This window comes from Danio rerio, chromosome 16, assembly GCF_052040795.2.
Source record: "Danio rerio strain M-AB ecotype USA chromosome 16, GRCz13ab, whole genome shotgun sequence".
NCBI lineage: Eukaryota > Metazoa > Chordata > Actinopteri > Cypriniformes > Danionidae > Danio > Danio rerio.
Window position 1 is genome coordinate 41,594,232 of NC_141036.1, and position 24,742 is coordinate 41,618,973.

Below are 24,742 nucleotides of genomic sequence, written 5' to 3' on the forward strand. Positions count from 1 at the left end.
ATTTTAACTATCAAATTAACTTCAATTAAATATTATTAGTTACTTATAATTTATTACTACTTTAAATTTAAATAGAAATGTCTAGGACAGATTGCATATTACATTATCTAGATGTTTCTATTAGTGCTCCTATTTTTACACAAACTTTTCAATAGTGTTTAATACCTATTTCAGCATTTAGTGGTTTTCTTTATGGGCAAATCTACATCTGATTTAATTTTAACCCTGACTATGCTGGCTGATTTTATCTGCATCTCAGTCCTGTAATGACAATCATTTAGTTGGAATTTGACACTTCTTTCTTTTACTAATCAATTTTCAGAGCTATATATTAATTCCTTTTTCGTCCTAATTTATGGTACTGTCTTTTGGCTAACATTTATTTCTTAAGGCATTCTCATTAAACTAGTTGTTCATACAATTTTGATGCACTTTTTTATCAGCCGACTAAAACTTACTGTATGTTTTGTAAATTTCTCTTTGCTCTGTTTAACTATTATTCCTTAATATTTTTTTTCAAATTATTTTTCACATATGTTTTCATGTGAAACAATATCTTTTTCTTAAACACTTTTCTCTTTCAATTTTTCTTATAGTAATTTAGAACTGTTACTTTTTGACCTTATCATGTCCTATGAATTCATTAAAATTGTTGTTTCAATCTTCTCTTTAACTATAAATAATTTTTCTAGATTTGAATTTTTCCAGTTTTCAATATCCAATCTTGATTTAGGTCATTCACAATAATATTATGCTTAGATATTATTGCCTTATCAAAAGCTTTTTCTTTTTCTTTAGTTAGTCTGCTGCATTGTAATTTATCATTCTATGTTTAAGGAACTTTATGATTAAACCAATTGAAACTTAAACCTAAATTATTTAACATTCATCATACTATATTATTTAACAATACACATTTAAAGTTTCATCTTAAAATGTAGCTTTTTCAGTCCTCAGTAAATCCTGAGTATGCAGTGCCTGCATCACTGCTGTAGCATGTCACAAGTGTCAACAGCCATTTTGCTCATTGTGTTTTTCAAACACCTTTCCATTTGCCAGTGTACTCAGAGATGTCTGGTAGGTACAAGACTACAGTCCCCCAAAGTTCATCCCTATGTCCTCTTAATTAATATATATAGAATTTAGCTCATGAATTAATAAAATATATATATATATATTTTTTTTTTTCCATTTTTTCAATTATCAAATAAAGACTCCTTTTGTAGTTTAACAACTTATTTTCTTATTTAATTTCTCAATCATTTTTATCATATGTAAATATGCTTAATTTTCTATTTGTTAAATGTTCTTATAATTAATTTCTTTGGCTTCAGATTGTGCTTCACTTATTTTTCCTAATCTTATTCTAGTGTTTCCTCACTAGTTACATTACATCTTACACTATTTTAATTTCTCTAACATTTCCATACCTGTTTTAATTCAACAGTACTATATGGTGGCCTAATGTCTAATATACCTGTTCAAAATCCTTACTGCAATAGCTTCAAGTTCATAGTACTATTTTAACTCCCCATGTTTGTTTACTTTAAGCATTTTTCCTATCTGAAATGCAATTTTTAATTCTCAATTACCTTTTAAGTACATAAAATATTAACTATATAATTTTTGAACTCACTATTATGTTCTTTCATTTCTCCTCAGTGTCTATGCTTTACATCTGACTCACTGCTTTTACTACAAATAGCTGTTGGCTCAGATGACAGCCTGTAGCTGACTTTAAAACAGATGACAACAGTCAACTTACTCCACAACAATTTTTTATTGCACTTAAACATAATTTTATCTTTTAAAGCCAAATCTTGTTTTCTTCAAAATGTTGCTGTTTTTTCTAATTTTTATCTTATATTACTTTATAATATATATTTTTAAACATCTTCTCTTTTAATTCTATTAAACAATGTTTGGACTTCTTTTTTCTCCATTTTCCTATGCTTCTTTTCCTTTTCAAAAATTAGCATTTTTGTCTCTTAGATTTTCCTAATTCATTTTTTTAAGCTTATTTTCCTTAAACATTTGATCATTAACTCTTCAATTAATCAATATTCATTAAAGTTTTTTCTTCTAATTCTTTATTTACTCAAATTATTAACTTATCTTTTTTTTTACTGATTTAGTAAATTTATTTCCTGATCAATATAACTATTAATCTCCATATGTAATTATTTCCATGCTTCAATTTTTTTATTTCTTAATATTTATTAGTATAGCTTCTAGTTGCATTTTTATTAACACTTTTTATTTATTAAATCTTATTCTATCATGTATATTTTCTTATTTCATTTATCTTATTACATTACTTTATATTTCTATTTATTTAATACCTTATAATATATCTTTACTCTTTAGCTTCTATCTGTCCTGTGAAACTTTTGTTCTTAAAATAGACAGATTCTTACCACTCCTGAAGCAGACCTTCTTCCAGACTGTCGACATGTCAGGAATTTCAGTCCCCTCTCTGCCTATAGTTCATACTTAAAAACACTTCAAACACACAGAGATTATTCAGAAAAATGTTTAACTCGTATATTCTTGTTTTTTAGTCTGTGTCTTTCAAATGCAATATGATCTCAATTAATTTTATGAGGCTTAAACCTCCTCTGTATCACAATCTCTTCCCTCAACTGCATCACTCTCTATCTTATTGTTCATAAAATCACACAACATATGCAGTCCTTCTTTTATATTATAATATAAAACGATAATTCTTTTAAACTCACTCTTATTGCAAACATACTTCTAAACACAATCATACTTCTCACTCGTCCTAACCTCATCTCTTACACTGTGTAACCTGAACCTCACCTCTATTCTAGTCTCTCTAGATCAGGGGTCGGCAACCCGCGGCTCTAGAGCCGCATGCGGCTCTTTAGCGCTGCCCTAGTGGCTCCCTGGAACTTTTTCAAAAAATGTTTGAAAATGGAAAACGATGAGGGAGGAAAATATATTTTTTGTTTTAATATGGTTTCTATAGGAGGACAAACAATCTTAACGTTTTCCGATGCTGTAAAAGTGTGTAGAATATTTAATTTCAACATTTCTGTCAACGAAGATTTGCGTCATAGCCTGCGACACACGTTTCTATCAGCAGGGCGGGATGCCAGGCAGGTAGCTGTTGTAAACAAACCGGCGGCTGTGTGATGAGCCATGGAGTGCAAGCTGTCTTTGCCAAAGAGGTACAGCGGGGCACGCTTTCTCATTTTCCCTCCCTGAGAGAATTCTAAGAAGCCCATCCCGATCACTCACTCAACGGTGATTATTTACAAGGTGCGATCGTTGATATGCAAACCCCTAACCCCAACCGTCATTGGGGGAAAAGCAAATCGTGCTAAATTGTACGAATTAGATCGTACGAATTCATACGAATTAGCCACTAAATGAAAAAGTTACGAATTGCCGTGAGATTGTGTTGGTTGAGCACATTCCCAGGAATGACTCGAGCTGATCTTGAAATGGAAATGGCAGACTGCGTTTTATTGCACTGTTTGTTGCCCAGATAAGGGGCACGTTGTGCACGTTAATTTTGATGTTGTTTTTTGGAATCCTCAAAATAAAAAAAAAACATTAAAAAATTTAATTTTTTTTCTTTATTTCTTTATTGCATTTCTTTAATTTCTTAAAAGCAAAACATAATGCAATAATATTGTAATGAAGTTAAACTTGAACATTAAACATAATTCATTAATATTGTAATGAAGTTAAACTTGAACATTAAACATAATTCATTAATATTGTAATGAAGTTAAACTTGAACATTAAACATAATTTATTAATATTGTAATGAAGTTAAACTTGAACATTAAACATAATTCATTAATATTGTAATGAAGTTAAACTTGAACATTAAACATAATTCATTAATATTGTAATGAAGTTAAACTTGATAATTAATCATAATGCATTTATATTGTAATGAAGTTAAACATGATCATTAAACAATTCATTAATATTGTAATGAAGTTAAACTTGAACATTAAACATAATTCATTAATATACTGTAATTAAGTTAAACTTGAGACGGCATTGTACAACAGAGTAGTCACGTGGCGCGTCATTCTCTACAGGATGCACTGCAGGGAAATGAACATTTAATCATGAAGGCTCAGTATGTATTTGTAGCCAACGAAGTCATTTTTATAGTAGGCTAATATAGCTAATATAAATACATACAGCATGTGTTGCCATCATTATAAGGCTTATATAAGGCTTTTAATTTTTTGCGGCTCCAGACATATTTGTTTTTGTTTTTTTTGGTCCAATATGGCTCTTTCAACATTTTGGGTTGCCGACCCCTGCTCTAGATCAAAGGTGATAGCTTCTAAGCACCCCAGCAACACAGACAAATACACAAATACTTACAATTACATAAATACACCTCACTCCTCTTGAGTGACCTGTCCGAGCAGCCTCTAACCTTAGAGCTATAACCACAGAATTCTCCACTACACTCCTCTTGAGTGACCTGTTACTTCTGCTCCCGTCTTTACTGTTCTTCAGTAAAAATAGCATTTCACAGGATTCTTGCCTTTTTTCCCCCAGCCTCCTGAATAATAATATTTATTATTATTAAAACAGAACGGGTACTCCGAGGTCTTTGCGCGCTTCTCTCTACTTTATTAATCTGCTTTAATCTCTTAACTGTCACCACACTTTAAGAACTTCCTTTTAAAACTTAAAAATGCTCTAGGCATAATCTTCATCATTAAAAAATTTCCCAAACATGAGTAACAGTTACTAGTTAACGTTTATCCTATCCGTCAAGGCCCTCTTAGGAAAACACAGATCATTTGCATGCAAATTGTTATTTTCTTCTGGTATTCAAAACCCCATTGTTTTCCTTTTATATCTTTACTTTTACTTTTTTAGTTTTACTTGTAGTTCTTTATAGCTGGAGAAACAGTTCAAGTGACTTTTTACCGTTACAAGCAGGTCCTTGGTAGAAAAAACACAAACGTATAAGCGAAAATTGCTTACCGTTTTTAATCGTGGCCACATATTTGTGTTTTTCCTCCAAGCCTCAGCATGTCCAGTGTCACCCGTCTATCTCTTTCCAGCCGCACGTGCGGGCGCCATTTGTCGTAAATATTGACTTCTCATCAATTACAAATTATCAGACCAGAGGTTTTGAATATCAGAAAATAGACTTTATTCTCCATAATAAAGCCGAGAAAGAGCAGAGCAGACCCCAGAGCATTCTGAAGTCTCTCCTGGACACCTTCCAAAGTCTCTCCTGCTCCTTCTCCTTTATTTATGTTTTTGACACACCCCTATGTGTCTCTTTTTAACTTTTGACCATTTTTGAATAGGTTTTCTAGTCTAAGGGGTCCTGCTATTCTTGGCTCTCAGCCCACTAGCTCATGTCAACAGAGATGTTACAGGTCTATGTCAGCAAAGTATAGATGCAACTTATGCAAAGGAACTAAGTGTTTACATACATTGTTATGATAGGATAATAACTTGATAATATGTTACTCATTCTAACTTCTGACACATATAGCTTCATACAAGTATTTAACATAAATAATCAGTGCTTTACATATTCAGTTATTCTACACAATCAGTCACTCAGCCTTCTCCTAGTGTTGCTCCTGTGCAGGCATACTCATCTTACACAGACATATCACTGTATTTTTAACACAGGCTGGCATGTTTGCTGCAAACACTACATACATTTTGTGAAGAGAAAATTAACTGCTTTACACTTAGAAAATACTTCATACAGAGAGAATAAAATCTTCTTCACTCACAGCGCGTCACGCAAACACCGCCCACAGAACGTCCCCGAATCAAACGTCACACAACCCGCCCACTTCAGTGGGAATCAGGACAGGCAGATAAAGCACACCATAGAATCATCACGAAACGAAACCATTAAAATGAAGACAACCGAAACAAACAAATGACACGTTACTGTACAGCATTACATGAAATGTCTATACGCACAGACCTGTGTATTTCCATTCATTACATTTTAGTCGCCGACCGACTGTTGGCATTGTGCATCGAGTGCTCTCGCCACTAACGGAGGGACCCAACACAGAGAGCGCACACATCCATAATATAAAGCCACAGAAATTCTCGTTTATAACTCGATATGGCATGTATTTTATAACATCCTCGTTTTGATAGACATCGTGTTAAGTGTTTCCGGCACAAGAGCGAGTAGCCTAATAAAATATAGCCATATTTGTTGCGCTCGGCAGCTATTCACTAAAGCTCTTCATTTAAAGTTTCATTTATAAATTTAACCACATCATATAAAAACATAAACAGTTGTTTGAGGATAAAGAACACATTTTGTGTTTGGACTTTCCCCCGATGCGTTTAAAGCAGCGAGCGCTGCGCAGGACTGAGTGACAGAAAAAAAGGTAGGAAAGATTCTGCTTTCACTCACCCAAATGATGCTCTGTTTGCGCGATTTGATTAATATCATCGCAACCAAATACTTTATAAATAACATTTCAAACCTTCTCCGGTGTTAATTGTTTTTAGAAAATATCGAAAATCTTTATTTTCAGACAGGTCTTTGTAAAATGAAAGTTAGGATATAAGTGGCTTTAAAACGGTTTGATTTATGTATTGTATATAGGCTACCTACATATAGCTAGCTTTTGTTTATTTTAAATTGGTTTATTTATTTAATACGATTTATATATATATATATATATATATATATATATATATATATATATATATATATATATATATATATATATATATATATATCCGATATTTGTAATTCTTTAAATTATATTTCAATATAGCTTAGGCTATTTTATCTAGATATGACACTATATTGTTTAAAGTCTATGAAAGTGGGCATGTAATTTGTTAAGTTTTATGTCTTTCTGTTGTATTTATATTGTGTATTATCTCCAAAATAAATACAGAAAAAAGCCGCTCGCGGCATAACAGAGCTGTGAAGGAGCGCTCTTGCCCGGTCTCACACACACATACAGGCATTTAAACGCGCACAAACAAACATTTTACCCTTGACAAAAACTCTGGAAAACCTTTACTGTCTGCTGTGTCTTTAATATGGTGTAAAGATTATTATGCGTTATTGAAACATAAAGGAGAACGCAGCAAAGAACGTCACTATAAATTTAAACTACTTTATTATTTTATGCAGCAGCCTTACATTTAAAAGGGAAACATAAGGGTGATCATACGCAAAAAGACCCCAGACTATAGGGCTAGATGTTTTCTTTCCCTTATTTCTTTATTTGTTTGGCGCATGTGCTCATGTGCAACCAGAAAACTGCCCGCCTCTCCTTTCACTCCGCCCGAAGCCCCAGCTGGCCCTCCTTGGCCCAAGGTATTTGGCGGGCCTAATAAGGCCGGCCGCTGGCCCCAAGAAAGCCCCGCTTTGGCCCGATTAGGCCCCGGAAATGACAGTGGAAACGCGACTGGTCTTGGCTCGCTCGCTTTAGGCGCGATAGTGGAAACGCAGCTAATGACTCCCTGTGCTAATGTCTGTGTCTCTCTGTCTCTCCTCTCTAGCAGACTCCAGCAGTTGACCGATCCTTCACCAGAACTCTCACTCAACCTCACATTCTCCCTGGAGCACCAGAGCACCTATCCACTGAAGAGCACCATATTCATCTCATTTCACGTACTTCACTATATAAATAAATCACCCTCCGGAGACCTGTTTGTAACACCAACGCTTTGTGTATGTGTTTTTCCTCTGACTCGCCACAATAGTCAAAATAAGTTCATGTGGCATAAGTTGTTCAATTATAATTATATGAAGCTAAACAAAAATAACTTTATTCAACAATTTATCTATGGGAGGATTAGAAAGCTCTTGGATTAAATGCAAAATATCTTCATTTGTAGATAATTAATGACAGAATTTCAGTTTTTGGGTGAACTAAACCTTTAAGCAGCTGTAAGCCTCACAAATACGTAAAATTAATTGACTGAAAACTGCTTGAACTTTATTAAAACTGTTTGCACTAATATATTGTGTTAACTACACAGAGGCATGCAGCAGTGGCAACGTCAAAAGAAAGCTTCCCCTAAATCGAGACTAAAGGTTACTTTCTTTGGGGAAGCAGGCACAGACTCTGGTGCCCTACGCAAAGACAGTAGCTAACAGGTCATAATAATTTCGAAGAGGAATTTCAGATCAGATTTCTTTAATTACAACGTCATTTCTGTTGTGCAGTAATGTTAGCAGAGATCGAAGACCGATTGTTCATCTGTGGTGCAGACAAAAGAGGAAAGAGTCCCCTCTACAGCATTAACAGCGTAGGTCAGAATTACTTCAGGTGTGCAGTTTTGATTACAGGTTGTGAATCACATGTATTACTGTTGAACTGTTGATGTCACATGCACTAATTTACAGATATTCTTATTTACCTTTCGGGACCTTGAACATGACAGAAGAAGGTGAGGGAACAGACCCCGAAATGCAGACGAGCTAAAGGCCGATATCAAAGCAACTTGGGCTACAATAGAACCTCAACTTTGTCGAAGGCCGATCGCCTCCATATTGAGGACATAATACAGTACATTAACACATTTTTCAGAAGGCCAGCGTGTGTTTAAGAACTGTTTTATTGGTCAAATGAAATATGCTAATTTTGTGAAATACTGGATTTGAGTTTTTTCATGTTTATCCATAATCATTTAAATTGAAACAAAGGATTGAAATACTTCATTTTGTGTGTTGTGAACTAATAACACATAAGTTAAACTTTTTAAAACAAATTATTCCAATTTTTTTGGCACATACCTGTAGCCTGACCTGTCACCTAAAACGTTTTTGCCATGGCAAACCCTACCAGGAGCATCAGCCCCCAAAAACATAGCTGTAGGATCACTCAGGCAGTGTTTCAGACACAATTTTCTTATTGCTCCCTAATCTCAAAATCTGCAAGAGTAGAGTGATTTGACGCGACCGGCATTTTTAAAAGTAAAATCGAATAGGAAGAAAATGGGAAGAAATCCAGAAGTATTGCTTGGAGTTACTAGGAACGTTGTGCACTTGGCTGTATATCTTATCAGGGAAGAGAACGTGACACAAATTTATCATTTCACTGCCTTCTGAGTGACCCAAAGGTCCGTTCTGAATGAACAGTGAAAATAAAAAGGGATGTCAGAGCTCATTTTCAGCTAAGTTAAGGAAAATGGCACTAGTTAGCTAACCTTTCCCAAACACATTTTAGATGCCATTTATCAAACTCGAGTTAATAAAACAGAAATGACTGGCCGTGAAGGTCATCAGTTCACCCACCGCTGTTTACTGAGTGCAAACACAGATGAGGGATCCACTTGATGACTCGAATGATCTTCGTGGCTGCTTCACGCTTCAGTGTTCGTGTGTCTGGGCCCTGTCATACACCCGGTTTAAGGTGTGATGCAACTGTTGTTTGCTAGTTTCAGCTGGACATTTTGACGTTTTGCAGCACGCTGTTTAAATAGCAAATACATTTGCGTACTGCTCTAAAAAAGGAGGTGTGCTGAGGCGCATTGTTGGCACTTTGCTATTTTGAGGAACTAAACTGTTCAATAGACCAGCTGAGAGGAGGTCTAAAGTCCAGCGCAGAGCGAGTCAGTTGTGCGTATTGCTTAAACATTGCTTAATACACACAGGATGTGCAGCAATTCGCAAATATCTTTACCAATATTATTTATTATATGCAGATTATATTTGTTTTATTAAAAACCAGCTTCGATTTGCCCACCTGTCAACTCACCGGGTTACATAGGCTGAAGCAGGCAAGCCCCCACAGTGTTTACCTGCTGCCATGAACTGAAGTCTAGGAGTTCTTGAGTGTGTTACTCTTAAAGAGACTGTGATGTTGTTTGATGCCTAATCTGCTTTTAATGGGTTACATTAAACTCACTGAATGATGATGTTTACACACTATTTCTGCATTTTGAAATATCAGCAACAGCTTGAGGTTTGTGTTGTCAATGCAATGTTTACAGTTCTGGTCTTATACTTCTGGGTTTCTTCCCACTGCAGCCTCGCTTTGGTTCTTCAAAATGGTGACTGCGTGAAATAAGCGTATGGCAAAAATCGTATTAGCAGTGTGGTGCAAAATGTCTTTATTTATAGTGCCCTGACCTTTTAATAGCAGGGGAACTGCTATAGAATGTCTCGTACCATCACAACGGTCAAGTATGTTTGACATGCTTTTCTCTCTATTTGCCACTTGCTTTTCTTTTCTTTTGCTGCCTGCTGTTCATTCAATCAACAAATTGCAACCAGTCAAGCACCAAAATCAACTTTCACTTCAAGTTGAGCGAAACCCTCTTTCGCTTGTATGAAACGCGCACTGTCATTGGACAGAAAGAAAACCACAGCTGATTAAAGCGGGAGTTTGAAGATCAGCAAAGTGACTCAGATGACAGGGACTCATTAGCTTTAGCTGATTTCTGTTGTAGAATTTCTCATCTGGGTTATCACTGTCTGTAGAGAAACGTTTTGCAGTTGAGGGGTGACGTTACTGCTGTCTGAATGTCCATCATCATCAGTCAGTCAAGTAGTCTTTATACATTTCCCGAAGGCGATTTGGTTGCAGCATACACGCATGTCACACATAATACTCAAAGCACATAATACAATACAAAATTCTACCCTAAATTCAAAAACGTTACAGCTGAGGGGATGAATGAAAGTTTAAACTGATTTGTTTTACTAATAGGAGTTCTGTATCGATTACTTAAAGGGAGAAGATAAAACTCGTGGTGCATGAACAAACATGCATGGCCCGAGGGGTCCATTCCTCCTCCTCATCTTCCCTTAACTGCGCTATGGCACTTTAATTGCCGACTATTATTATGTTTATGACATTTTAACGACACTTTTTTTCTATTTTTCCCCCCTCTTTTGTTTTTGACACCTAAAAATACACAGACATTGTTGATAGTTCACCGGTTAGGAATTATTGTAAAAATACCCATAATCTATTTTAAGATGCCATTTAATGTCACTAATTAGATTCATTTAATCATTCAAATGTTCTGTGTTTGCATTGTAGTAGGTATGGATTGTATAGATGACATTACACGAATCTGACATGACTGTTCGGGATTGAATAATGCACCTTTTACACCTGTTGGGTCAAATCTGCATTTTCAACATAATTTATTTGTAACATAAAGAATGAATTATTAAGTAATTATGCTTAGTTTCAATCAAGAAAACCTTTATTTAATACAATTAGTAACATTTACAGTTGTATTCTTACTATAACATCTTGAATTTAGCGAACAGTTTCCAGCCAAAATGCATGCGAGCAACTCAATGAGCGCGGACATTTTGGAAAGGTCAAAAAAGCTCTTCCACTGCCTGCAGTGTCATTAAAATCCACAAGAGGGCAAAATACACGTATCAAAGTATATACAGCAGGCTTTCAATCAAACGAATGCTCAGGTTTATAATATACAGATCTTATAAACTTGTGTATTAAAGATAATACGCGCTGCTTTATAGGGTAAAGGTCACAGACCCTCGTGAAAGACGACTCGTTGCTTGGCAACAGCAGAACGCGTTCTAACGGTTGTAGAGGGTCTGCAGGCGCGCGCAAACTCAGCTTCAGTAATCTGCTGGAACAAGAAATGAAGGTTGATTGTAAAAGTTGTTCCGAGTCTCGGTCGATAAACACATCGAGCAAAACAGTTGAGCGATTTCAGAAGATGTCTACAAGACCTTTCGAGATTCTAGCGGAAATGGAAAGTTGTAAGACTTTGACGGGTAAGTCCAGACACTAAGAACACATGTGTTTCGTATTTGCCTGTTTTATATGTCAATTTTTGATACTAAAACTCTACTTTTACACTGTAAAATAACTTGTGTACTTATTTTGGATTAATAAATACAATCATACACTGCCGTAAGCCCGTCTGACAGTAGCTTTAACCCATTTGTGTGTACGTTCAGGTGTCTGTTATCCCGGCGCTGCTGTTTAGCCGAAATATGGCGATCATAACTCGATAACCTGACGGTACACAGAGGTGTTTTCAGAGCATAGTGAATATAAATGCAGATTCAGTGTTTTAGTGAACAACATCAGTCTATTTAATACAATAAACACCAGAGTAAAATGCAGATAACCTACTAACTCTTACTTGAGTCAGAGTCAAACTCTTCCTAACGAATATATAATGATATACAGGCGTGTAGCCAGCCTGGGGGGAAATAGGGCTTCTTTTTCTAAAAAAAAATGTGGACCTTTTTGTATTTATTCGCCTTATGTTTCTCTTAATAATGATATTATAATACTGCATTTTAGTGACATTTTAAGCACTGCTTTTAGCTGGATTAGCTTGATGGATGGTCATCATAATAGCACTTTAAGATACCAAAAAAAAACTGTTTGCTAAATATAAAGAATTAAGAAATATGAAAAAAAAACTTATTTTAAAAATACAAATTATTATAACCTCCTGGGGCTGGAGTGTCCACATATGTGGACGGCACATTTAAGCTCTTAAGTGGCTATTTAAAATACTTTGAATGTTTTATATTTTCTTACAGGCATACATTGTCATCCTGCAACTGTTTTCAGCATATGAAATGTCCCAAACCCTATTCTGAACTTTCAGAAATGGGGGAAAAATTTGTTTTTACCCTCTGGTAGTCATGTTGCTATGTTATATATGCATTCAAAAACATTCAGGAAAGGGTTTTATGTAAATTCAGACCACGAGTCCACATATATGGACACCATGTTTCTCTAAAAGTACATCATATCAAAAGATGATACTTAGATTTTTATTCTACTTAGGTTCCAATAAGCCCAAATAGCAAATAGAAATAAAAAAATGCATGTAAAAATCATCTTGGCCCTTAAGAGGATATCATATATAATTTAAAAAAAAGAGTTAAAGTTTTAAATGAAAAAAATTGTGGTCTTTTGTCATTTAATGAGAAAATAAACTGGCAAGCACATTGAACTTTCCTCAGTCAGAATTCATCCTTCTAAAACAATAATATTAATAATGCAGAGCTTCACTTTTTGAAGGTTTATGGATAACAAAAATAGCCCAATTAGTATTAATATTACCTTGAACATGGGCCGCTTTTGGCTTCAAAACCTTCATAGTGTTTTTTTTCTTCTTCAAGAATAAGGTCCAAGATTCAGAATAAACGTTGGGCTACTTGTAGTGAAAGATGACTTCACTTTTGTCATATTGTATGTTGTCTTGCTGGATGAGGATGTTTGACTCATGAAAAATATTAGTTTGCATACTGATTAGCTGAAGTCACACTGATGTGACGTCAACAGATGATTCGGCTTTTTTCAACAGGTTATTTTCACAATTTATGATGGTGTAGGAGCCAAAATAGGACAAATGAGGTTATGTATAGGACAAATTCTGTACTATCCCCTCCCCCCACACTCTGGCTACGGGCCTGAAATATGACAGAAGCATGAAATTATTTACAAACTTGCTGCTGTAAATCTGAGTGTTTGATATTTATAATCTGCACCGCTAAGAACTTAATTTGACTATTTAAAAGGGGATTTTTTCTCAATGTTAGGATTTTTTAATGAAATATTGACAATAAAAATCAAGATTGAGATTTAGAGTTTATTGTTCGTTGTGTTTTAATCCACAGTAGGAGGAAGAGGAGTGAAGAGGAAAGCGGAGGATGATTTTCACAGTATTTTAGGTGAAGGCAAACCATACGCTCTGCGGAAACGCATCAGAGTTGCAGAGCTGGAGAACACAAGAGACACAGAGATGAGCAGCTATCAAGAGAAAACCAGCTCAGGTGTGTCTCCATCAAAACTTGTACAGCTTCAGCACCATACATTTATCACCACTGAAGATTCTGAAACATGAAGCAGGGTGCAAAGTGTTTCACTCAGTTAGCTGCTAAATCCAGTGAGCATGCGGAGATTTTGGCCACTAGGCAACAATACAGTGTCTGGATCAAAGTGATTGATTTATCTATTATGGCCAAAATCAATACAATATTATATTATGATCATGCTCCATCAAGTTGAACACTTTCTACTGTAAACATGTCAGAACTCAGATGTTGATTTGAACTTAATTCGGGCACTTTAAAGGGGATTTTCTCAATCTTTATATTCTGAAGAGTGTATTGTTCATTGTGTTGTCATCCACATTAGGAGGAAGAGGAGTGAAGCGGAAAGCGGATGATGATTTTCACAGTGTTTTAGGTGAAGGTAAACCTTATGCACTGCGCAAACGCATCAAAGTTGCTGAGCTGGAGAACACAAGAGTGGACGCCGACACAGAGGCGTCCAGCTCAGGTCAGTCCACTCTTTATGACTGGAGAAATACTGGAAAACTGGAGCACTGCTGCCATTCGTTAAATCCCAGAGTAAAATAAATGCCAAATAATGAAATAATCGATTATTAATAATTCATTATTGACTGTAATCCACATCAGGAGGAAGAGGAGTGAAGAGGAAAGCGGATGATGATTTTCACAGTGTTTTAGGTGAAGGTAAACCTTATGCACTGCGGAAACGCATCAGAGCTGCTGAGACGTCCAGCGATGAGAACAGCAGCTCAGGTCAGTCTCCCGTTACAGAATCACACTTTTCTACAGTTTCATCACTTAAAATTCATGATACAGAGGCAAGCTGCAAAGTATTTTAATCAGTTAGCTGCTAAAGCAATGGCAGAAATACACGGTATGTGTGAAAATTATCCACTTTTATTTGTGCCAAAAAATCATTCAAATAGGGCGACGCGGTGGTGCTGTGGGTAGCATGTTCTCCTCACAGATAGAAGGTCGCTGGTTTGAACCTCGGCTGGGTCAGTTGGTGTTTCTGTGTGGAGTTTGCATGTTCTCCCCATGTTGGCATGGGTTCCCCCACAGTCCAAACTATTTTCTACAATGTAGATTGTGTCAAAGCAGCTTAACATAGAAGTTGTAGTAAATTGAAACTGTGTCAGTCCAGTTTTCAGAGTTGAAAACAAACGTGAAAAAGCTTCATTACTGGCATAAAAAATAAATGATTCTTAAGATTAGGAGTGTATTGTTCATTGTGTTGTCATCCACATTAGGAGGAAGAGGAGTGAAGCGGAAAGCAGATGATGCTTTTCAGAGTGTTTCTGGTGGAGGTAAACCATCTGCCCACCGGAAACGCATCAGAGTTGCTGAGCTGGAGAAAACAAGTGTAGACGCCGACACAGAGGCGTCCAGCTCAGGTCAGTCCACTCTTAATGACTGGAAAACTGGAGCACTGCTGCCATTTGTTGAATCCCAGAGTAAAATAAATGGCAATATTGAAATAATCGATTATTAATAATTCATTATTGACTGTAATCCACATCAGGAGGAAGAGGAGTGAAGAGGAAAGCGGATGATGATTTGCAGAGTGATTCTGATGGAGTCAAACCATACGCTCTGCGGAAACGCATCAAAGCAGCAGAGACGTCCAGCGATGAGAACAGCCGCTCAGGTCAGTGTCCCGTCACTCTTCTACAGTTGCTGCTCTGTGCTGTCAAATAAAACACAAACATATTAAAACCTCGCTAAACAAACAGAGCAGAAATAGAGGATGTGTGACGTCATTAGCATGAACACACACACTGGCTGTGTCTAAAATCACACGCTTCCATACTAAATAGTACATTAAGACAGTATGTGAGCCGAGTAGTATGTCTGACCTCACAGTATTTGACAAACAGCATGTGAGAAGTACCCGGATGACCTACTACTACTGGAGAGATTCTGAAGTGTGCATCCAGTGGACACTACACTGTCCCATAATGCACTGCGAGATCATTCATGAATCACTCCTCTAGTGGATTTTGGAGATTTTGATAATAAAAGTCTCACATAATGTGCCTTTAAACCTGTGAATGATGCAGTATTGTGCAAAGTATTTCTCAGTAGAGCTTCATGACAAAACATCTGGAAAGTAGTAGCACTGCTGCCATTTAAACAGATCCCCAAATACAATAAATGCCAATTAATGAAAGAACTGATCATTAATAATGCATTGTTGACTGGAATCCACAGAAGCTCCAAGAGCACTGAAGAGGAAGGCTGGATGTCTGGATCAGGACACAGTTGCTGCAAAACGAGTGAAAACAGCCCAGATCCAACATGGCGGCAGCAGCAAAACTGCAGCAGAAGACAGAAGTTCAGCTAAAGACAGAAGTTCAGCTAAAGACAGCAGCTCAGCTAAAGACAGCAGCTCAGCTAAAGACAGCAGCTCAGCTAAAGACAGCAGCTCAGCTAAAGACAGCAGCTCAGCTAAAGACAGCAGCTCAGCTAAAGACAGCAGCTCAGCTGAAGACAGCAGCTCAGCTGAAGACAGCAGCTCAGGTTCGTCTTCTGCCGTAATGTTTTCTGTCTAATCTGCAGGGTTTTGTTTTATTTTTCAGAGTTTTACAGAATTTTCTCATGATTAGATTGAGCAGAAGAGTAACAGGAGTGAGCAAATGTCATAAATGTGATGTGTTTTTCTCCAGGATCTTTACTTGACAGATATGTGCTTGGGAAGAAGCTGGGAGAGGGATACCATGGCACTGTCTATCTGGCTACTCGGAAATCTGACGGCCAGAAGGTAACATTCAATTTTCCTTTGTGTGTGTGTGTGTGTGTGTGTGTGTGTGTGTGTGTGTGTGTGTGTGTGTGTGTGTGTGTGTGTGTGTGTGTGTGTGTGTGATCAGACATCTCTCTGGTTGAATAAGTTTTGACTTTATGCTTTTTTTGCAGGTTGCCATAAAAATTGTGACTAAAAAGCTTCTGGGAACGCGGTACCCGATGGTAAGTTTGCATACTCTACTGAAAATATCTGAAGAGAAGTGATGAACTCCAAGTTTAGTCATGTTTTCATGTTGTGTATTGAAAGGTACACGTGTAAACAACACGCTTTATGGAAAAGACTGAAACTGGACGTGTTTAGTCATTTCCAGAAATCCTGTTTTGACTGAATATTAAAGAGTTTCTGGACATTTCTAATATTGGGGGTTATCAGCTTTAGTAGATGAACTGTGGAGCACAACACCAGTCATAATGTCTGAAACTGATATTTGTGGATCGTCTGAAAGATCAATAAAGAAGCTTGTCAATAATGTTTGCTTTGTTAGAACAATATTTGATGAGAGATGCGGCTGTTTGACCATCTGGAAGGTGAAAAACATCTGAGTATTGAGAAAATCAGCTTTAAAGTGAATAACTTCAACTAAGTCCCGCATATTTCCATGTAAACTACATATGATAATAATACCACATCGATAAGAAATGCACAAACATATACTGAAACTAAATCTTTAATTAAAGTCAGAATTGAGAGTTTTCCTAAAAATAAAACCGCATGACAAAAGACTGGTGTAGTGGTCCAGGGGCACATGTAGTGTTGAGTTTGAGTTCATATGTGAACATAGCTCTGTTTCCATCCACCTGTTTCATGTACATTTAGGATTCCGTTGAACGATGCTTTCACTAAGCTTGCGTTTCTGCTCATACAAGTAAACAACTTGTTGTGTTTGTTGCGATGGGCATTGTCGCTGTCCACTCAGGAAACACAACCCATTAGGTTCTCTCCGCCACTCCGCAAGCTTACGAGCTGTGTGTGCGCCTGAGTCTGTATTGTGAGCTGTGTGTGTGCGCTCAGCGCGAGCCTCTACTGAACGGGCGTGCTCAGCCGAGAACTGCGAAGGCTTTTATACTTGACGCACTCGCCGTTGTACTATTGGGCAGAAACATGAGCATTCCTAATGTCAGATTTCCTACTGTGCAGACTAATTTCGCAAATTAGAAAAGGTTGGTCAGTTAATTATTCTAATGTTAGTAATGTTTATTCAGCAATAATTCTCCAGAACCGAAAGCAGAACCGTTAACGTCAGAGTTTTTCCTATACTTCGGTCTTTTATAATTTAGCACCGATACCCATAAAGTACAGAGTTCTGGTACCCATCTCAAGCCTCAGTCCTCCGTCAGTCTGTCATCACAGTGCTTCAGTATTCTTCTTCTTCTATTATTATTCCCTCCAGAACTGTCTTGAGCATCTGTCTCTAAAAGCCACCGCATTCACCGCGCTCATTGTGTTTAGTCTTGGTCTTCTGAGGCGAAACTCATTTCTCTGACTGATATTTGCCGCCAGTTTATAATTCAGTGATGATTTAGTTCTCTTGGACTCATTGATGGAAACGCTGCTTTATTCTTTTATATGATCTGCCAGTTTTGCACATTTAATCTGCATCTTTGGATGGAAACACAGCTATAGACACATAACAATGTCATTTATATATAAGACATTCACATCTAACCTTTTCCTGACTTGTTTTTTCTCTAGTGGACAAATACATCTACTATATATGTGATCCCAGAAGCACGTCATATGATGTTTCTCAAGGAACCTCCGCTCTGCCCGCACGTCATAGAGCTGTACGAGTACGCCGTGGAGGGAAGGAAACACTACCTGGTCATGGAGTACGCGTCCTCGTACATAACCTTGGGGAAGTTCATCAGGAAGAACAATGGCCGCTTGAGCGAGAGTGTTGCCCGGCAGCTGATCATGCAGCTCATTATTGCTGCACAGCGCTGCCTTGAACATGGCATACACCATGATGACATACATCTAGAAAACATCCTGGTCAATCCAAAGACCCTGCAGCTCAAGCTGATTGATTTTGGCTACAGTTTTTTTATTCCAAAAACCTACTGGAGATCCCCCTATCTGGGTGAGTTGGCTTTTTAGTGCTGCTTATTAAAGGGAAAGTTCACACAAAAATGAAGATAGTTTTAGTAATGAATAACTCTCATGTCGTCCTGAACCCCTGAGAGCCCTGAACACAAATGAAGATATTTTAGATGAAATCTGAGAGCTCCATAGACAGCAAGGGTCTATAAAAGGACCCAAAGCATCCTCAAAACAGACCGTATGCCTTCAGTGGATCAATCAGAGCATTATCAGACTCTGAGAATACTTTTAAATAAAGACTTTAGTGAACAGGTTCTCACCCTCAGTGTCAGTATATTGCGCACGTTCAGGACAGCTCTGAGGCTTTCACGCATGTTGCTCTCAGTTGCACTGCTGATGTATCATCTCGGATGCGCCTGTGCTTTCTTCAAATTAGAGGAGGTCATCAGCGGTGTACGCCACCGCACAGAGCTCTTCTGAGTGCGCGCAATATACTGACACTGAGGACAAGAAACTGTTCAATAAAGTCATGATTTCCAGTTGAACCACTGAAGGCATATATGGTCAGAGAGCTCTCGTGTTTCTTCTAAAACATCTTCATTTGTGTTCAGAAGCTGAATGAAAGTCTCAGGGGTTTAGGACGACATGAGGCTGAGTTATTAATAAGAGAATGACATTTTTGGGTGAACTGACCCTTCATCTGTAACCTCCTGTGCATGTATGCTGATGTCAGGAGGGCAAACATATTGTGAATTACTAACATGAAAATCTCTCTTTTGCAGGAGTAACGAGATACCGTAAAAAGGAGGGGGAACACTTCACATATCTTTTTTGTGCTATCCATTCGTATGTCAGTGATGTTGTACGAGTGCTGTCACATATGGTCAATGGATATCGCTGTTTCTCCAGATATGGACGTCCACGATGTCACCCCAGTTTGTCAGCAGGTGAGAAAACAACACTACACAGTGACAGAAGCTCTCAGTGAATGCTCTCACTTTAATATCGAGTGACATCAGAATTAGTTTTATTGCCAAAAAAAATCTATCCATCTATTAAATTAATCAATATATTAAAGAAACGTTGACTAGAATTCTGCATTATAGGCTTAAATTATAGAGAGAGATAACAGATGAACCGAGACTGCATCAGATCATGAGGTAGATCAGTGTTGATCTTTCTTTCGAGCTGTCAATGCGGAAATGAACAAAACAACAGGCCTAATAGAACATATTATAAGATTAAAATATGGAAAATTTATCAGATGGTAACTTTTCCTACTGGATAAACTGCTCTCGGTAATATTTCAGCATGTTTTTACTTTCATATTAGACATGAAACGCACATTTGCCGGTAGGAATGACATCTCATCCTGCTCATCATTCTTCGTTAAACCGAATGTATGGCTATTACACAATCATAAGACACTGTGATATAGCGTGGTTCGTTAGCTTGTTGGATCGCTTTGTTTTCTCACTACAATCGATCCACTCAATCGAACAGAGAACACCTCATTCAGGCAATCTTGGACCGATTGATTAGGCGCGGTTCCGAGTGCGATTGCTGGATTCACTTATGCCAAACAAACCGCACAAACGAGGGAAATGAGACAGATTCCGTAACAAACGTTTATGTGTGAAAGCACCCTAAGATTGTACTTGCATGCACTTGACAGACGGTCACAGCCAAACTTTTATGACAAGGCAGCACTGGCTTGATCGGCCAGTAACCATTCTGTTCACTGGCCCGAGCGTATCGCAGGCTGGCTCCAGGCCATTGCAGGCCATTGGGCAGTCCTTATTGTCAAGCCCTGAACTGTGTAAATAATTATTGATAAAATGCTTATATTAGCCGCTGTTTGTTTACCTTCAAGCTCCGCTTAAGTTGCGTGATGTGTGCATGTAAAGCAGCTGGTGAGCGCCAGCACACATATTATGTACATCTCAACATACAAAAGTGTTCCTCTATATGTTTTCATCAAAGTTGTTCACAATACTCGTCCATCCACAGAATTTGTAATGTCGTCAAATGTGTAAACACGAAGCTGCTGTTCGTGCTTCTGCTTTGGATGTCTCTGGGACAAAGCAGCTGCATGAATGCTAAAGCTTTAAATAAATGTGAAGCCATCAACAAAAGCCCGACCGCTTCTCTGTGTACAAACACAAGCGCTGCCGTTTAGAGCTTATTTCCGGTGAATGATGTCAGAATTTACCGGTATTTTGGAATTGATGTGTGAATATTCTTTATGGGAAAAATTCCAGAACATCTTTGCCTTTGTCAACAGTGTTTTTCTTTTTTATTTACCGGCAAAGTCGTTCCAGTAATTTTCTGGATATTTACTGGTATTACTGTGTGAAAGGGGCTTAAGACAAGTTAAAGTACTATTGCAGCAGATTTGACTGAATCTCTGACTCTGTCATGTATTTGATATTATAGCTCATAGTAACATGTGTTAGCTACCTCATCCATTTCTGACCGTATTTGCGACTTGGTTGATCCCCGTTGGCTCCAGATAAAGCACACATCCAATGAAAGCTTCAGCGATGGTTACCGAGTTGCTATGGTTAAGGCTAATATTTGCGTGTGGCGCATTCATCTAGAACTGATTATGACTGACTGAAACTGGATTTAATGATTTCATTCCAGCCAATCAGAATCAAGAATTTCACCAGAACACTGAATAAATCTCTGTGCTGTATCATCATCAAGAGCATCCATGACTAACATAATCTCTTTTTAATATTTCCACAGATTGCCGGGATCTGTTTAAGTGGGTGATCGGTTTCCGTCCTGAAACTGGACCTGTTTTAGAGGAGATTTTGGAGCACAAGTGGTTCAGCATGACGTAGAGGCCATCATCAGCAGGAAACGGTTTCATTCTTCCATGTTTGATGTTTGTCATTTGTTGTTTTCCGCTTCTGCTTCCCAAATGCTGCACTTCCTCCTGCGAGGGTTGTAGTCTGAGTTGCATGTAAATGAGGGCCGGTTGAAGCATCCCTATTGGTCCACCAGCTCTAGACCGACAGCTCCTCCTCCAGCCAATCAGGTGAGGAAGGAAGCTGATGTCAGTCTAATGGCGGCCGATGCGCACAGGCGACGACGGAGATTGAGTGTTAGCGCTAATCCTCAGCTGGGGTAGAATGTGTCTGCGGCAGGACAGCATTAATAGTTGAAATAAGGAAAGCAGGTTGATTGACGTTTAGACAGGACGTCGTGTTTTATATGAACTGGGTTAGCACCGACTGTAGAGTAAATAGTCATATTAAGGGAAATAGTCACAGATGAATCAATCAAACTGCTGGATTTATTAGCATACTGGTGTGCTTTATTTCTCTAGCTGTAGGAGTAATAGTGAAAGATAAAGTCTGCATATCATTACTGTAGTGCGTCAATACTTTATAAAGACAGGAAGCCTAGATTAGACAGTGCTCGTAGCTCTAACGGGACTTTAGGCAGGTTTAAGTGAGATAAGCGCATATAACAGGGGCGTCGCGGGCCGGTTTTGAAGGCGTTTTCTCTTTAACAGAGATAGGCTAGGGTGGTGTAGATGGCGCTGACGGGGCAGGATTATATGGGCCGATACGCTAGATATAAGAGCCTCCTGCCACAGACAGATTTTAGCCCAGCTGTGGATTTGTCAGATCTGATGAGGATTATTTCTAGTGCTGCTGCTCACACCTTTCTGCTTTCTTCTTCTTCTCACTTGTTCTCCAAGCGAGCGCTGGATTTCTGCAAATGAGCTTTAACATAAACCAGTAGCTGAAGGGGTTTAATGGAGACATTTTGAACAGCAGGGTTTGCTAAATAACAGCGCTTTAGTGAAGACTGGGACATTTAGAGATTAGTTACGGACACAAGTGTAGTTTAGAGTATGACTTTAATAGATGTTTATTGATATTAATCAGCTTATTATTGATGATGTTTAGTTTATTTCTGCTCGTGTTCTTTAGATTATGTGCTGGAAATCCTGTGCTTGTTTGGAGAAAATCTTTGGTCCTCATTGATGAAACATCAGTAAATATTGGAGGAAGTTAGTGATAGTTAAAGGTTTGATAGTTAAACGTGTTCATTAATGAAGGATAATCAGTCAGGGTTAGGGTTTAGGGTTAGACATACTCAACATAGAGGAGTAATCATCTTTACTAATGAGGACAGACCTCACCTCTTTCTTTCTGTTTTCTTTCTTTCTTTCCCAGTTCCCTCTAAACACCTGATTTTTTGTTTTTAGAGTTAGGTTATGGTTAGGATGTTTGTTAGGGTTATGGTTGGGTTAGGGTTATGGTTGGGTTAGGTTTTGGTTAGGGTTGGTTTATGGTTGGGTTATGGGTTAATTATTTTTTGCTTTATGTTTAGTTTTAGTCTCTCCTCTTTCTTCTTCTCTGTCACTGTTGTGTGATCACTGCAGATTGTTATTTAAGAGCGATTGGTAATTATTATACACTTCTCTGTCCTCGCCTGTGCGTATCGACCATCATTAGAGTGACGTCAGCTTTTCTCCTCGCCTGATTGGCTGGAGAAGGAAGCTGTCAATCTAGAGCTAATGGGCCAATGGGGAGGCTTCAGCCGGCCCTCATTTGCATGCAGCTCTGACTGCGACACTCGCAGGAGGAAGTGCACAATGTGGAAAGCAGAAGCGGAAAACAGCATCATGTCAAAAAACAATGGAAGTATGAATTCCTGATGATCTGATTTGGTCACTGACCACATGTGTGCTGCTCTTCTATCATTTCTGTGAAATTGAGACTGTACGCAGAGCGGCCTGCGAACCCCATGGAGTGTGTTGAAGCTGTTTTCTGCTGATCAAACTGTAAACTATTGTCTTCAATAAACTGTATCTCTGACTCCTGCTCTTTGTTCATCACACCGGCTCCTTGCATTAACACAAGTCAAATCCTTCACCGTATGATACGGCATGTTTATTGTACATATCGCTGTCAATTTCACATTATGCTGTTTTTTTTTTTGTTTTTTGTTTTATTTAGTATGCTGTTGTATTTGCACTGTTTGTGTTTTGCACTGTCATTTTATTTGCACTATCTGTATTTTGTACAGTCTGGAGCCAGCACCTAAGCTTTCCACTCATCATAGCACACTGCTGCTGATGATGTGACAATAAAAGTGATTTGATTTGATTTGGACTGTAATGCTCTCAAAACATGCCTGAACTACTTTATCTGTGTGTTGATCTGACAATAAGTGTGAACACAACACAAAACAACACAGAGAAGATCTGTTTTACAGACTGCAGACTTAGTTTAGCCTTTATAGAACAATATTGATGCGTCATGTAACGTTTAACCTATCAAAGGCTTTAAGTCCAAGCGGAATCTGACATAAGTGAAGTCATCTTTCACCACTGACCTGTACTGTTGTTAAATAGAGAAAACATTTCACAAGTAACTTTTAGAAGTCTTGGACCTTATTCTAGAAAGAAAAAAAATGAACGATAGAAAAAAGTGTGAAGCAGCAAAAGTGGCCCATATTAAAGTTAATTATAATAATTTGGCTATTGTTGTTATTCATGCATTTTCAAATGTACAATATTTTACAAAAGCTCGGTCCTGGAGGGCCGGTGTCCTGGAGAGTTTATCTCCAACTTGCTTCAACAAACTTGCCAGGAAGTTTCTAGTATATCTAGTAAGAGCTTAATTAGCTGTTCAGGTGTGTCTGAATAGGGTTGGAGCTAAACTCTTCTGGACACTGGCCCTCCAGGGCCGAGTTTGGACACCCCTGCTCTACTTTATTCATTCATTTATTTTATTTTCGAGATTTGTTGATCTGGGTCGCCGCAGTGGAATGAACCCCCAACTTATCAAGCACGTTTTACGCGGCAGATGCCCTCCCAGCTGCAACCCATCACTGGAAAGCACCCATATACTCTCATTCACACTCGTACACTATGGACAATTTTAGCTTACCCAATTCAGCTGTACCACATGTCTTGCCTCAAGACGGTCGCCGGTTTGAGCCTCGGGTGGGTCAGATGGCGTTTCTGTGTGGAGTTTGCATGTTCTCCCTGTGTTCGAGTGGGTTTCCTCCAAGTGCTCTGGTTTCCCCCACAAGTCCAAACACATGCGGTACAGGTGAATTTGGTAAGCTAAATTGGCCGTAGTGTATTAGTG

General features: G+C 38.0%; 3 protein-coding genes across 31 annotated transcripts in view; 2 read left to right on the top strand and 1 right to left on the bottom strand.

Moving 5' to 3' along the window:
* The window catches only part of LOC148679584 (uncharacterized), a 32,243-nt gene extending 23,969 nt beyond the window's left edge, over positions 1-8,274 (top strand). For 14 of the 23 annotated variants that reach the window (XR_015945024.1, XR_015945026.1, XR_015945029.1 and 11 more), the window contains one exon: positions 7,522-7,685. The gene's annotated coding sequence lies outside the window, so the exon portion shown is untranslated. Of the gene's footprint in view, positions 1-7,521; positions 7,686-8,004; positions 8,123-8,191 lie in introns of those variants that run through there. The other 9 variants (XR_015945034.1, XR_015945035.1, XR_015945030.1 and 6 more) reach the window with 2 other exon arrangements.
* The window catches only part of LOC141378256 (serine/threonine-protein kinase pim-2), an 83,140-nt gene that overhangs the window by 46,193 nt on the left and 12,205 nt on the right, over positions 1-24,742 (bottom strand). The window contains exon 4 of one of the 4 annotated variants that reach the window (XR_015511740.1): positions 15,328-15,464. The exons of the other annotated variants lie outside the window; for them this stretch is intronic. The gene's annotated coding sequence lies outside the window, so the exon portion shown is untranslated. Of the gene's footprint in view, positions 1-15,327; positions 15,465-24,742 lie in introns of those variants that run through there. 4 annotated transcript variants of the gene reach the window in all.
* LOC141378253 (uncharacterized) lies at positions 8,197-23,752 on the top strand. 4 transcript variants are annotated; one of them, XR_015511735.2, is made up of 12 exons: positions 8,197-8,274; positions 13,601-13,756; positions 14,121-14,264; positions 14,405-14,530; positions 15,028-15,171; positions 15,300-15,425; positions 15,989-16,278; positions 16,444-16,538; positions 16,691-16,741; positions 18,273-18,660; positions 19,403-19,567; positions 21,372-23,752. XR_015511735.2 is itself a non-coding variant. In XM_087287438.1 (12 exons), the coding sequence occupies exons 2-12, from the start codon at positions 13,726-13,728 to the stop codon at positions 21,467-21,469; spliced, it is 1,677 nt and encodes a 558-aa protein (XP_087143564.1). In that variant the 5' UTR covers positions 8,197-8,274; positions 13,601-13,725; the 3' UTR covers positions 21,470-23,752. The 4 variants fall into 4 exon arrangements, 2 of the variants coding, with proteins under 2 accessions (XP_087143564.1, XP_087143558.1); XM_087287438.1 differs by having other exon boundaries at positions 15,989-16,297; XR_015511734.1 differs by lacking the exon at positions 8,197-8,274 and adding an exon at positions 11,630-11,731.